The sequence below is a fragment of the Trichechus manatus genome, unplaced genomic scaffold (genome assembly GCF_000243295.1).
Source record: "Trichechus manatus latirostris isolate Lorelei unplaced genomic scaffold, TriManLat1.0 scaffold00261, whole genome shotgun sequence".
NCBI classification, from domain to species: Eukaryota; Metazoa; Chordata; class Mammalia; order Sirenia; family Trichechidae; genus Trichechus; species Trichechus manatus.
This window is the reverse complement of record NW_004444197.1, coordinates 1,881,786-1,894,411: the sequence shown is the minus strand read 5'-3', so window position 1 is coordinate 1,894,411 and position 12,626 is coordinate 1,881,786. Positions and strand designations below refer to the sequence as shown.

Here is a 12,626-nt window from a genome sequence, read left to right as displayed (position 1 = left end):
AACGTATTTTCTGAATGGTAGAAAGTGTTAAAGGAGTATTTTGAAGATGAAAGATCAAGAAAAATCTGCTTTTCTTCATATACCTAAGTGAGAAGATTGAGTTATTTACCCAATGATAAAAATTCTTTTCTTAAAAAAGGTGGACTGTTACTTTCAAATAAACTTCCTTGATCTTTCCCCCTCAATCCATGACTCCTATTTCTTTTCTAATTGAGTCATGACATTTCCCATGTTTGTCCTGGTGTAGATTCTTCATGTGAAATGAAAAAGGGAAAATGGGAAAACAGAAATAAGACATTTGAGAGATAACCACCAAAGCTTGTTACTATGGAGCACTCCAGAAAACAGGGATTAGGGGATACTCTACACTACACTATGTATCCAAAGATAACACAGATACAAAAGCAAAAGTGAGACGTTTAGCCCATTGAAGCCAGGAGAAAATATGCATGTTTTACTTTCCACATGGTAAGGCAGATCAATAATTAGCCTGTATGCTATAGATCTATATTAAAATTCCTTATTCAGTACTTTTGAGTGAGTTTGAAAGGCCTTGCTCCAGGTTACTGATGCATACAAATTTACTACAAATTAACTAATCCAAAGAGGTTGTAAGAAAATGAAAAAGCAAAGTCTTCTTTAAGTACACAGTGATGCGCTCTCCAACGATCTCATATTTCAGTGATGGGAATAAACTCTCAAACCTCTACCTCAGAAGCTGTCAAGGGCAAATACTTCTTATCTGCACGGTCTTCCTCCTCTTCGTCGGGCGGCGGCTTTGCTGGAGGTGGTGGACGTTCCCGCTGTAGAAGAGAAAGAAATAAGTACTTACCATCTCTTTCGACAAGTATCTAACTTTTTGGTTTACCCTTATCTTAGCCCTCGGCAATTAAAAAAGAATAATGTAAAGAACTCCCCTGGGAGACTAAACTCAAGGTTTAGTCTCTGAATAGATGGAGAACCCTGCACACACACACAAAATTCAATTAGCGTGTTCTTTGGTTTTTGATGTTTGTAGCAGAGATCATAAACTCTTCTTTCATATCCTAGACCACAGGAAGAAATGCCAGTACTGACAATACATAACTGTCCTGTTAGAAAATGTCCTCTGTAATACTGATATAGAAGACTAGGGTATAGGAAAATCAATGGCTCAATTTTTAGTCTACTCTAAAAAGAGGAAACACTAGATCCAAAGAATCAACTTACCAAATAGTTCTAACAAACCAAAGTCATTGAGCTTATCCTGATGAAGATATTTTAATTCCTGTTCAAACTTTAATGCTGTGATACCAGTCTATCTCCATTTATTAGCAAAAAGCTCAGAAATAGTCTCTTACTCTTGGTCACCTCCTTCAATGGTAACTATTATATACCATTAGCATATGAAAACCCTATTTCTTCTAAGTCCATTTTAAAATGGAACACATGTGTGTTGTCTTCCCTAGAGCAGGGGTTGGCAAACTTTTTCTTAAAGGGCAACATAAAAAATATTTTAGGCTTTGCAGGCCATTCAGTCTCTGTTGCAACTACTCAACTTTGCCACTGTAGTGCAAAAGTAGCCATAGACTATATGTAAATGAATGAGCATGGCTATGGTCCAATAAAACTGTAATTACAAAAACAGGCAGTGGGCCCTAGTCTGTCAACCAATGCTCTAGAGCAAGAAACTCACTGAAGAGAGGCACTGAACTAGTTAGATGACGAGCAATTTCAGGGATACACAGAAGTACCTTTGGTGAAGGACACCTGAAAGCTAAAAACTTAAGAGAGCTGCCATTGCACCTGCAGTACCTTTAGCATCACTCACATTCCAAAGCCCTATTCATGCTTGGTAATCCTACAGGGAGGGGGGTGGGGGCCTCAAATAGGAGTTGGCCTACAGGATCATTCCCTGGTTTGTATGTCAGTTTACTGTGTTGCTAGAACAGGAGCGATTTCTGAAAGCCAGAGTTGAGATGAATGCTGAATTATGTGAGCGTCCCAGACAAATCTGCAAGGAAGGATACCTCTCATGTTTTAAGAGCTGCCAGAAGTAGCACTGGGCATCCATGAGCACTGTTAAAACATGCTCCACTGCTCAGTATTACTTCTTGATAAGTCGGTCATTCCCATAGTCCCTGGAACCGGATGGATGTCCAGTGACAACAACTTTAAAACATGTTTCTACTTTCATGCCAAACAAAGCTACTCAGATCAATTTCCCAATAAACCCCACTTTTCCCACCCTTCTTTGCTCTGGAAGTGCAGGAACAAGCCTGATCTGAGCATCACCTTGTAAGGAAGGGAACCGCAAAAGGAGCAGGCCCATATCTGCCACCAGTAAATCTGCCAGAGGGAAAACACAACACAACAACACAAGGACCATCCTAGAAACCTTCCGAAACCCAAAAGAACCTAGAAAGAACATTCATGGAAGAAGTGACCACCACGGACACTGGAAGGAAAGCGAAGCACCCACAAGCCCCTTTTTTTCTAATGTGAAAGCTTTGGACCAGGTGCCTGGAAGTACAGGGCTGATTTATACATGCCAAAAGTACACTACATCTACCAAAATACAGAAAAGTCCCTTGGCCACAGTTAATTACCAAGTGCCAGGAAAATAGCACAGTCACAATAAAACAAAACAAAACCCACTGCCATAGAGTCAATTACGACTCATAGCAACCCTACAGGATAGAGTAGAACTGCCCCATAGGGTTTCCAAGGAGCAGCTGGTGGATTCAAACTGCCGACCTTTTGGTTAGCAGCCAAGCTCTAAACCACTGCGCCATCACGGTTCCACAGTCACAATGGACACAAATAAATGACATAGCATATACCTTAAGATGCATCAGTTTCTACTTAGCAGGACCATAAAATGTTAGATTCCTAGAGCAGGGTGGAGCAAAGAGATTTATATAAATCAGTGGCTAAATTCCATAGGAACTTGGTTATTCTCAGCTTATTTCGGTAACCCTGTGCTGCTTCTTGCAAAGGCTCTAGCTCCCCCTAATGGGCATCACCTGTAAGTACCACTTAAAGCAAAGACCTGCCCTACAGCTCAATTTGCTAATTCATTTATGCCTAACAGTGAAAGAAGTGAAATAAATTAGCTCCGTCTACTATACTAGTGGTGCTCAACATACATACTTGCTTCACCACTCATAAGGAGTTTTGTTATGGTCCTTGAAAACACCTACCCTGGTGAGCTACCACAACTGGCTGGTCTTTCCAAAGTCCATATTAAAACACTGGAACTATTCCAGGACAGGGCAGAGCAAAAAAGTCTACCAAAAAGAACACTCCAAGAAACACCGGGCCATTCGCAATGCACACATGAAAAGTTCAAGGATTCCCCTGCAGTCAAAGGATCACTAAAATGGTCATAAGCCAGATTCAGACCAAAGGGAAAGACCAGCAGGAAGAAATATCACTGAAAATGTGTCTCAAGACGGGATTATCACTGGGATCCTGTTAGCACAATGGTCAGTTTAGCTCAAACCTCAAATTACTGTGCCTAACAACACGGAAGGGAGGGTAAATGGGACCAGTGATTCAGGTCTAGGCTCACAGTATAACCCTGGGAAAGAAAAAGGGGCAAGGGGTTTTCGGAACAATGTACAAGTCTGGAAGTAGAAGCAAACACCACAAAAAGAATCAGAAAGGTGGGCAGGTGGACCTTGAGAAGGAAAATTTCAGTGTTCTGCTCCTTCTATCATTTCAATGGCTAGAGGGGCTATGACTGGATAAAAATAGGAACTCCACAAATGAATACAAATGATGTCTCATTGAGACTTGTTACAACCCTGCTGAATATAGAACTTGTCCAAATCCAAATAGATGATCCCTTCAGGGCAAATGAAAGGTGAGCGTGTACTCAGAGCAGATAGGGACTTATTTCGGTGAGCTTCTTCCACTGTAGGAACTGCTTTCCCGAGACAAAACAAACAATATATATAGCTAGACCACAAAGACAGGAGCAGCACTAAGGCTAAATAGAAAGAAAATCTTTAACCTGCTCTAAAGCAAAACAATAATGGAAAGATGCAAACTGGTTGTACCACATTGAAAAAACTGAAATTTTACCTCAATATGATCTGTATAGTTTTATCACATTGAGCAAGAGAGACACGGCAGAGCTCCCCTGGAGAAGAGCATACTGACCCACGTCTGAAATGCCAGCTGGCACTAGGGGTCACCCATCCTCTTCCCAGTGACCACTGCAGCCCAGACCAAGCTAGCCCACACAACACCCAATATGCGAGGAGAGTCAGGACCCCAGGCCACATACAGTCCTCACTCCAGCAGCTTTCACTCCTGCTGCCTCAGCCTCCTTGTTTACAGAGTCTCGGTCAGACGATCGTCCGCTGGCCACACTGTCCAATGAATAGCAGGAGACAGCATTGTACAGCGCCTCGTAGGGACCCTCCTCTTCAGCGGTTGTGTCAAAATCAATGATCAGCTCAGTCACTGCTTTCTCCACGTTACCTGATGAGGAGATTGGAGGGCAAGAGAGTAAATAAAAGAGCGCAATCTTGGGTTCCAACCACTGCAACAACCCAAAGTCCCCTCAGCAATCTGAACTCGACAAACACTGACTGACAGCAGGAAAATTAATGACTGCTTTGCTCCATGGACAGGAATAAAAGTTGTGGTTTCAGCTGCTCTTTATATCCTGAGATCTAAACAGATTTTTCTCTAATTCAATATGGGAAACCCTTTACATTTATAAGGGATACCTCCCAAGATCTTTATAAATTCCCAAATACCTCAATAACATGATAGCAGAAACTTAACCCATAAAGTGTAGCAAGGTATAACTAAAAAACTTCAGTAATCTTTTATATTCTTAATAGGAATCTCCATGTGCTCAAGTAAAACGGAGGACAGCAAAGCCTTTCTGACTTGGTGGTACTGTGTAGCTGCTTAGATTCACTCACTGGATAACTACCAATCTCAAAGCACATAGGATCCAAATTTGTGTTTATGCAACATTACCAATTGTTATAGACCAAGGATCTCCAGGTTGCTTGCAAATAGTCTTACTACAAATGTAAAATTCTTGAAAACTAAGAGCTTACTGAACTACTAAGCCCATTCCTAGCATATTATGAAGTCAAGGAAAAAGTGCTTGCGGGGAGGGACACAAGGACTCCACAATAAAGACAGGAGGATGGGCACTCGTTAACCTTTACACCTCTGCACTCCTATGGAAAATCCTTTCCCCTTTTAGTTTTTGGCTTTATTCTGTTTTGCTAGCCTTCTTTATTGTGATCTGTATTAAGGGGAAGGTGTCAGTCAATCTTTACTTGGTTTTTGTCATTAATCATACCTAGGATCCAAAAGGCTACTCGATAGATCACAAAAAGTGGATCCTGGTTAATTATAGATAGACAAGACTGTCTAAGCTAGATCAAGACTACATTTGTTGGCCAAATGATATATTACCAAAATCTGCTATATACATTATCTACGAACCAGGTGACATTCATTCAATATTTACTGAGGACCAACTATGCTCAAGACATACAGTGTGTGTTAGCAAAAGAAGGTTTCACTGACATTTGAATTAATATTGAGATCATCCTGCCTACTACACATCCCAAAAAAAGATTTCATAGAGCCAGCTGTAAAAGTGGAGAATAAAATAAAGTAAGAAAGAAGAAGCCCACAGTCACAGGCCTAAGCTATGTCCAATAAAACTTCCAAAACCAAAGCCAAACCCACTGCAGTCAAGTAAATTCCAACTCACAGCAATCCTACAGGACAAGGTAGAACCACCCCATTGCGTTTCCTAGGCTGTAATCTTTATGGAAGCAGACTGCCACATCTTTCTCCTGTGGAGCAGCTGGTGGGTTTGAACTGCTGACCTTTTGGTTAACAGCAGAGCACTTAACCACTGTTCCACCAGGGCTCCTTAAACTTCATATAGTTAGAAAAAAAAGGAATTTGAATATTAACTTATTGAGTATCCTCAATCTCTTGAAATCGTTATTTAAATTCAGATTTTCTATTCTGCCAAAGAATGTTCAACTCTTTTCCAGCTGAGTGCTCCCTGCCCCTACCTCTGCCCCTTTACTGGCAGAGAAGAGTTGCCTTACCCTGAGATCTCTGTGATATGGAGTCCATATTGGAGATGAGAGGTAGTTGGGGTGTGGGGGGTTTATCTACCTCTTTTGTACTTCTTTTTCCAGTCATGTGATCTACATGGAAAGATTAAAAAAAAAAAAAAAAAAGCTGCACCAAATACAAATGCTTTAGTTTGACCAGTATGTCCCCTAGAGCCCCAGACAGTGAGATGGACTGATACCTTCAATAAGTGCTGCTATCTGCTGGCTTTTCTGAGAAGGCAGTTCCCGGACGGTGTCTAGGGCAGTCAGTCCACGGTTGTCTTTTATGTTGACATCAATTCCTAAAAAGGCACATCAGGGGGACCAGGAGAAAAAGCATTTTCAAACCAGCCTCAAAGAGGACAAAATTTCAGGACACTTAATGCTTCTAGCAGCATAACCAGCACATTTCATCCAAAGCCATTTAATCCAGCTATTCAAGAACAATCTGTATACTTGCAAATCAACCAGTAGAGACACACCTACATTGGGTCCAAATGCAGCCAGCAAAAATCAACCCCCTGTAGGGAGGCTAGGGAGAAACAATCCCAACCCTGGCATGCTGTGTAGACAAGAGCGCTGCCGACCTCTCACCTGCAGCCAGCAGGATTTGCACCACATCGGTCTTGCCAAACAAAGCAGCCTCATGCAAAGCACTGCCCTTCTCCGTCTGGAAAGCAAACGAGAGTGCAGAGCAGGATGTCATCAGAACAGTGACCCAGGTTTGGCGTGGCTTCACACGACAAATGGGACACAGACAAGAAGGGACAGGAAAACAAAATAAACCACACAAAGCCCTCTGTCATTATCTTTCCAACTTTTCTTGTATGGATTCCAAAAACCACAGTTGTGGCCCATACATCAAGGCTGTTTGATGTGCCACCAGCAGGCCACACATGAATAACAGCTACCCTTGGAGCCATCTATTGGCACAACTCCACAAAATCCCACCTTCCTGGGTCGAAGGAATAATGAGAAGAAAAGTACATGGGAAGCAAAGCACCTTACTATAAATGTGGTCTGGTCAATGTGAAGCCTTAAGGATGGTCATTCCTCTGAAGGAGGAGCTAACAGCGGAGGGAAATGCTAAGTCTCCTATTGGCAATACCAAGTTAATGTGACTTTTGAGGTGCTAAAAGGTGGCAGTGGGAACACATGTATAGGAAGATAATGAAACTTTTCTAATTTTGAGAGACAGTCTATAAGCACATCTTTTCAGGGTTTAATGCTGAAAAAGAAAAAAAAAACAAAACAGACTCACTTGAGGAGCTCATTGGTCTCTAAAGTTTCACATTAAAATGGGTCAACAAACGGAAGCGGCTAAAACATGATGTGAAACGTGCTAAACAAGAACACAGCCCAGCAGCATGGTCCTTGTGCCTTTTCCGAAATGACTAAGTCCCTTGAGCCTGGGAGGTACATCTGTCCTGCTACCTGGTAGTTGCTATCCATGCCAGCATCCAAGAGGACCTGGACCACGGCTTTGTGGCCATTCCTCGCTGCCAAGTGTAGAGGGGTGTGCTTCTTAGTGTTGCAGCTCAAGAGGTTGGGGTGCGCATTGAGAAGCATCTTCACCACCTCCAGTCTCCCGTAGAGCGCAGCCAGGTCCAGAGGCGTCTCGAATTTGTTGTTGCGCATGGTGGGGTCTGTTAGCTCCTCTAAGAGGACCTTCACCACCTCTGTGTGGCCGTACTGTGCTGCACAGTGCAGGGCCGTCTCGTTGTCATTGTTCTAAAGGGTTAATAAGCAGATCACATTAGAAAGGTGACTGGCAGACTGGCACATGACTAGACAAATATATGTAAAACCACTGAAATTTAAATGAGAAAAACAGCAGTGATACTTGGGGATTAATAAAAGTAAGTGAGAATCCAGATATACTCCCCTGCAAAAAAAGCCCGACTGCTCTAATTAGCTCCATCCTCTGCTAGTTACTGCAAGAGGGGAGCAGTCATCTCCTAAACATTTGTGGTCTCCTATGTGCTGTGACGTGAGTGTCTCCAGATTGTAAAGAGAATGAACAAGGGAATGTGGCAGGCATTTGGTAGAAGCCTTGTCACAGAAGAATTCCAATAATGTCACTGCCATTGTTTCATTTTAAACTACAACTGGTTTTACGACAATTTATAACTTAATCAACCCTGGGGTTCTGATTCTGGACTCTTCAACCACTCGCTGCCTTACACACAAGCTTTTTTGAAAGAATTTGTCATCTGTGTAGCTTCCTGCATGCAAATAAATCAGCCAACAATGAAAGTAATGGAGTAGAGCACCAAAAATCACTCTCAAGGTATCAGCCAACAGCCATGTCCAAAGGAGGGAGACACTTGGGCTCAGTTGCAGAGGAACATGGGACCTGGATGCTGCACTGGGCCTGCTCCAGAAGCCTGCACCCATCAGCGCATGCAGTACCAACTTCATAAAAACACAGCCAGCATGGGGAACTGCTTCTTATCTAAGAAAGACACAATCAGACACTGGAATGTTTTCTGTGAGAGGTGCAAAATATTTGAATCTGACATTGTCATCAAATCAAATTCACAATCTCATGGCCCTTGAACGCCAATTTTGTTTCAAACTAAAGGTAGAATCTGGGAGAAAGTAGTGCTTTATCAACTATCAGAAGCATAATGTTGGTCATTCCAATGATACCATTTCTTTTACTATTAATAATTTATAGTGCAAATAAAGTAAACTTCCATGACCTCTCCTTTTTTAGAAGCACTAACCAAAATAATCCTCCCACAAGATTTTGAGATTCCTGAATTTACCCATTAGGCTTCTGTCACTTTAGGGCACAAAGCTTAAGAGCGGGCATGCCCATCAAGTCAATATTTTGCACCTTTCAGCCATCAAATGGTAAAAATGAAATGTTTCTATAATTGCTTTAATTCTATTAATGATGTTAAAAGTAACAGGCTAGGAGTTACCCAAACATGCATGCAATTCCATCTGCTTTTGGTCTGGCATTTACTGCATCATTTTTTCAAGCTACACCAAGTGTATCAGAAAGATCCAGAGCTGCTGGGAGCAAAGGCTCAAGGCCAGAGTGATGGCAAAGAAAATTTAAAAAATGAAATAAGGGCAGAAAAAGTGGTAGCAGGAGTCACATGCAAAGATAAATGCGCACAGGTAAACAGAGGAAGCAGCACTGAACTTAAACACAGCTCAAGGAAAGCAGCTGCTGAGAAAGTGCAGACAGCCATCACTGGCTCCAGAACACAGCCATTTAGCAATGGCCTCCTATGATACAACCTGGCCCCAGGGACAGTTTCCATGTCAACCTAAAAGTCTAGAGGGAAGGGAAAAGCTAGGCAGAAAGCAAATTCCTGGGGTTCTCTGTGCCAATCAAATCATTTAGGGCATCCACTTGAAAATGCCCCCTTCCTATTGAGCTATGGCATAAGTTTCCTTAGCAAACTAACAGCTGCCACTTTACTTTCTCATGATAACAAGACAATTACATCAACCAAAATTCACAGGACGTTTCTGTAAAAATGATTCTGAGGCAGAGTGGCAACCCAAAGGAGTTTAAGAAGATTGTTGGGGTTTTATATCTCAGGATTAGCATGACAGCAAGGGCCAAGAAAGTCAGCTTATTCTTCTTAAAACTCCAATCCTGGAAAACTTTTGTTTACTCTGAAGCAGATCTCGCTGTCTCTTTTATACCCAAGTTGTCTCCCAACAGCCAGAATAATTTGTCCTTGTATTGTTGAAAAAGCATGCCATTAGGGCCAGAAGAACTATCAAACTCTAAACTATCCACTAGATAAAAAAAATATGAAAGATCCTCTCTATTTCCTTGTTTCCTAGAACGAAGGCAGCTGCTATAAAGCTGCCTGGCTAAAGGCAAGGTCTTGATCACTACCACGTAAATTTCCTGCCTTGTTTTAAAAACGGTCTAACCACATCGCTGCAGAAAGTTTCTCTCATATTCACAGTGTAGGAGGCATCTTACTTATGCCTCAGTCTTGCGAGATGTGGTCTGGAAAAATAACGTTCTACTATTCAGTAGAGGCTATTACAATGAGCTCTGACTACAGCTTCCCCTTTGAGCCTGACAACTATCAGGGCAGGAAGTCACTAAGTGATGAATCATGGGTTCACAAGGAAGGGAGGGATTCCAAGGAGCCGCAGAGATTCCTAACCATGTAGAATCTCTCCATTTCACACCTTCCAAATCATACCACAGGTATTCATAATACATCAAGAGTTCTCAGAATTATATTACTACGAGTCTGGAATGAAAAAAATGTTTCCCCAAAGCCATTTCACATTTGAGACACACTTTCATTTTTTCTTGCTACGGTCAGTACATCTACGAAAAAAGGGATCCCTATGCATAGCCCTTACATCTGCAGACCCCACTCAAGGTGTAAATCCATTGTATACACATTGTACACACACATGTACACAAATATACATATACTACAAGCAGCAGAAAGCCATACATAAACATTTCCATGGCCTTTCTCCTCTTGAAACTATTTCAGGAGCATTACCGTCCAAAGCTTAGATTACAGCTCAATTGCATACTTGTCCATATTTGACAGATGTTTAAGTGATGGACATGTGGACTATAGTTCTCTGCACAACAACAGCATAGGGTCTAGAAACATACCACAAATGAAGGGAAAAACCATGTCTTTTGAGACTGAGAAAATGAGGCGAAACCTGAGAACTGAATCCATGAAGTGGAAGAAGAGTTAGATTTACTCTATATGCTCCGAAAGGCAGAACTCTGACAAACAGATGGAAGGTTTAGAAAGACAGATATCAACCAAGCATAAGAAACCAACAATCAGTAGAATCCAAAAAGAGGCTGCAAAGCAGTAATGAATTCTGCTTGTTATTAGGAAAAACAAACAAATAAAACAAGAGGTGGATGGCCTCCTACCTGTCAGATAGAGAGAGAAGGGGATTCCAACTTTGGGTAGAAAGTTGACCTAGATCAGTGTTCTCAAAAAGGCTGCATGTTGGAACCACATGGGGGAATTTAAAATTATCTAGTACTAGGTCCTAATCCTGACTTTCCAAGGTACCACTTCAGAGAGCAAGGACCAGGAAACTGTTCTTAAAAAGCTTACCAACCTGGCAGTCACCAACCTAACCAAGCAAAGTCATCATTATCAAGATGACATCACGTGCCTTAGGATGTGATGTAGTGAGAATAATACATGCATAATATCACTTCTGTGGCATTTCTGCCAAAAATGTATAACCTGAATCTAATCATGAGGAAACATCAGACAAACCCAGACTGAGGGATAGTCTACAAAACAACTGGCCCATACTCTTCAAAAATGTCAGTGTCAGAAAAGTAAGAAAGGCTATGGAACTGTTCTGGATTAAAGAAGCCTAAAGAGACATGACAATTAAATGCGGTGCAATCCTGGACTGTGTCCTGGACTAGAAGAAAAATTGCTATAAAGGACATTATAGGAGCAATGGTGAAATTTGAACATGAATTCTATATTAGATAATAGTATTGTATCAATGTTAAATTTTCTGAATTTGATAACTGTATTGTGGTTATATAAGGGAATGTCCTTGTTCTTAGGAGACAGAAGTAAAGAATTTCGGGTTAAAGGTCATGATGTCCATGACTTATTTTTAAATAGCTTATCATCAGCAACAACTATTACACACACACACGTATATATGTATATATACATATATACAGAGAAAGCATGAGAGACAGAGAAAGCAAATGTGGCAAAATGTTAACGAATGGTGAACTTAGGAGAAGAGAATACTGGAGTTCATTGCATTATTCTTGCAACTTTTCTGTAAATTGGAATTTTTTTTTAAATAAAAATATTTTTAAAAATCGTGTCTCCTAAAAAGATATGTTGAAGTCCTAACCCCTGCACGGGTGAATGTGCCCTTATTTGGGAAAACAGGGGTTTTCTTTGCAAATGGGTCCAAATCCTAATTCCATCTGAGTGACCTTTTACAAAAGGGAAGGACAGACCCTGAAATAGAGACATACACAGGGGAAGGACAGCATATGAGGATCTGTCTACAAGCCAAAGAAAGACAAGAAATGCTTGGGGCTACCAGAAACAGAAAAAACAAGGAAGGATCTTCCCCTAGAGCAGAGCAGAGAGAGAGAGAACAATCCTGCCTATGCTGTCAATTCCAACTCCTAGCCTCCAAAACTGAAATAATGCATTTGTTCTTTAAAACCCCCTACTTTGTGGTATTTTGTCATGGCAGTCCCAGGAATCTAAGACACCGGCTTATTCTGATGCAACCAGACAGGTTGATCAGCATTTGGATACAACTGGTCTAGATAACCTCCAGGTCCTTTCCAGCTCTAAGGCTGTAAATCCTTTTTAAATGGACAGAAAAACAGATCTACCCTAAAACTAATTTGACTGTTGCTCATCTTATGATATATAGACTAAGTTTAAATCTTTTTAAAAAGGGTTAAATAACAGTTTTAATTTATTTTAACAGTTCTACCTTAGCTTGCTGAAAGTGAAGGGGACTTGAAGCACTTACTGACGAAGATCAAAGACTACACCCTTC

General features: G+C 41.3%; 1 protein-coding gene across 1 annotated transcript in view; it reads right to left on the bottom strand.

Moving 5' to 3' along the window:
* Nucleotides 1–12,626, bottom strand: part of LOC101359077 (ankyrin repeat and SAM domain-containing protein 1A) — a 168,792-nt gene that overhangs the window by 76,248 nt on the left and 79,918 nt on the right. The window contains exons 5-10 of the mRNA XM_023724813.1: nt 7,527–7,823; nt 6,687–6,762; nt 6,293–6,394; nt 6,084–6,185; nt 4,274–4,470; nt 711–803 (exon numbers count right to left, since the gene is read on the bottom strand). Coding sequence (XP_023580581.1) covers nt 711–803; nt 4,274–4,470; nt 6,084–6,185; nt 6,293–6,394; nt 6,687–6,762; nt 7,527–7,823 — 867 coding nt within the window. The remainder of the gene's footprint in view (nt 1–710; nt 804–4,273; nt 4,471–6,083; nt 6,186–6,292; nt 6,395–6,686; nt 6,763–7,526; nt 7,824–12,626) is intronic.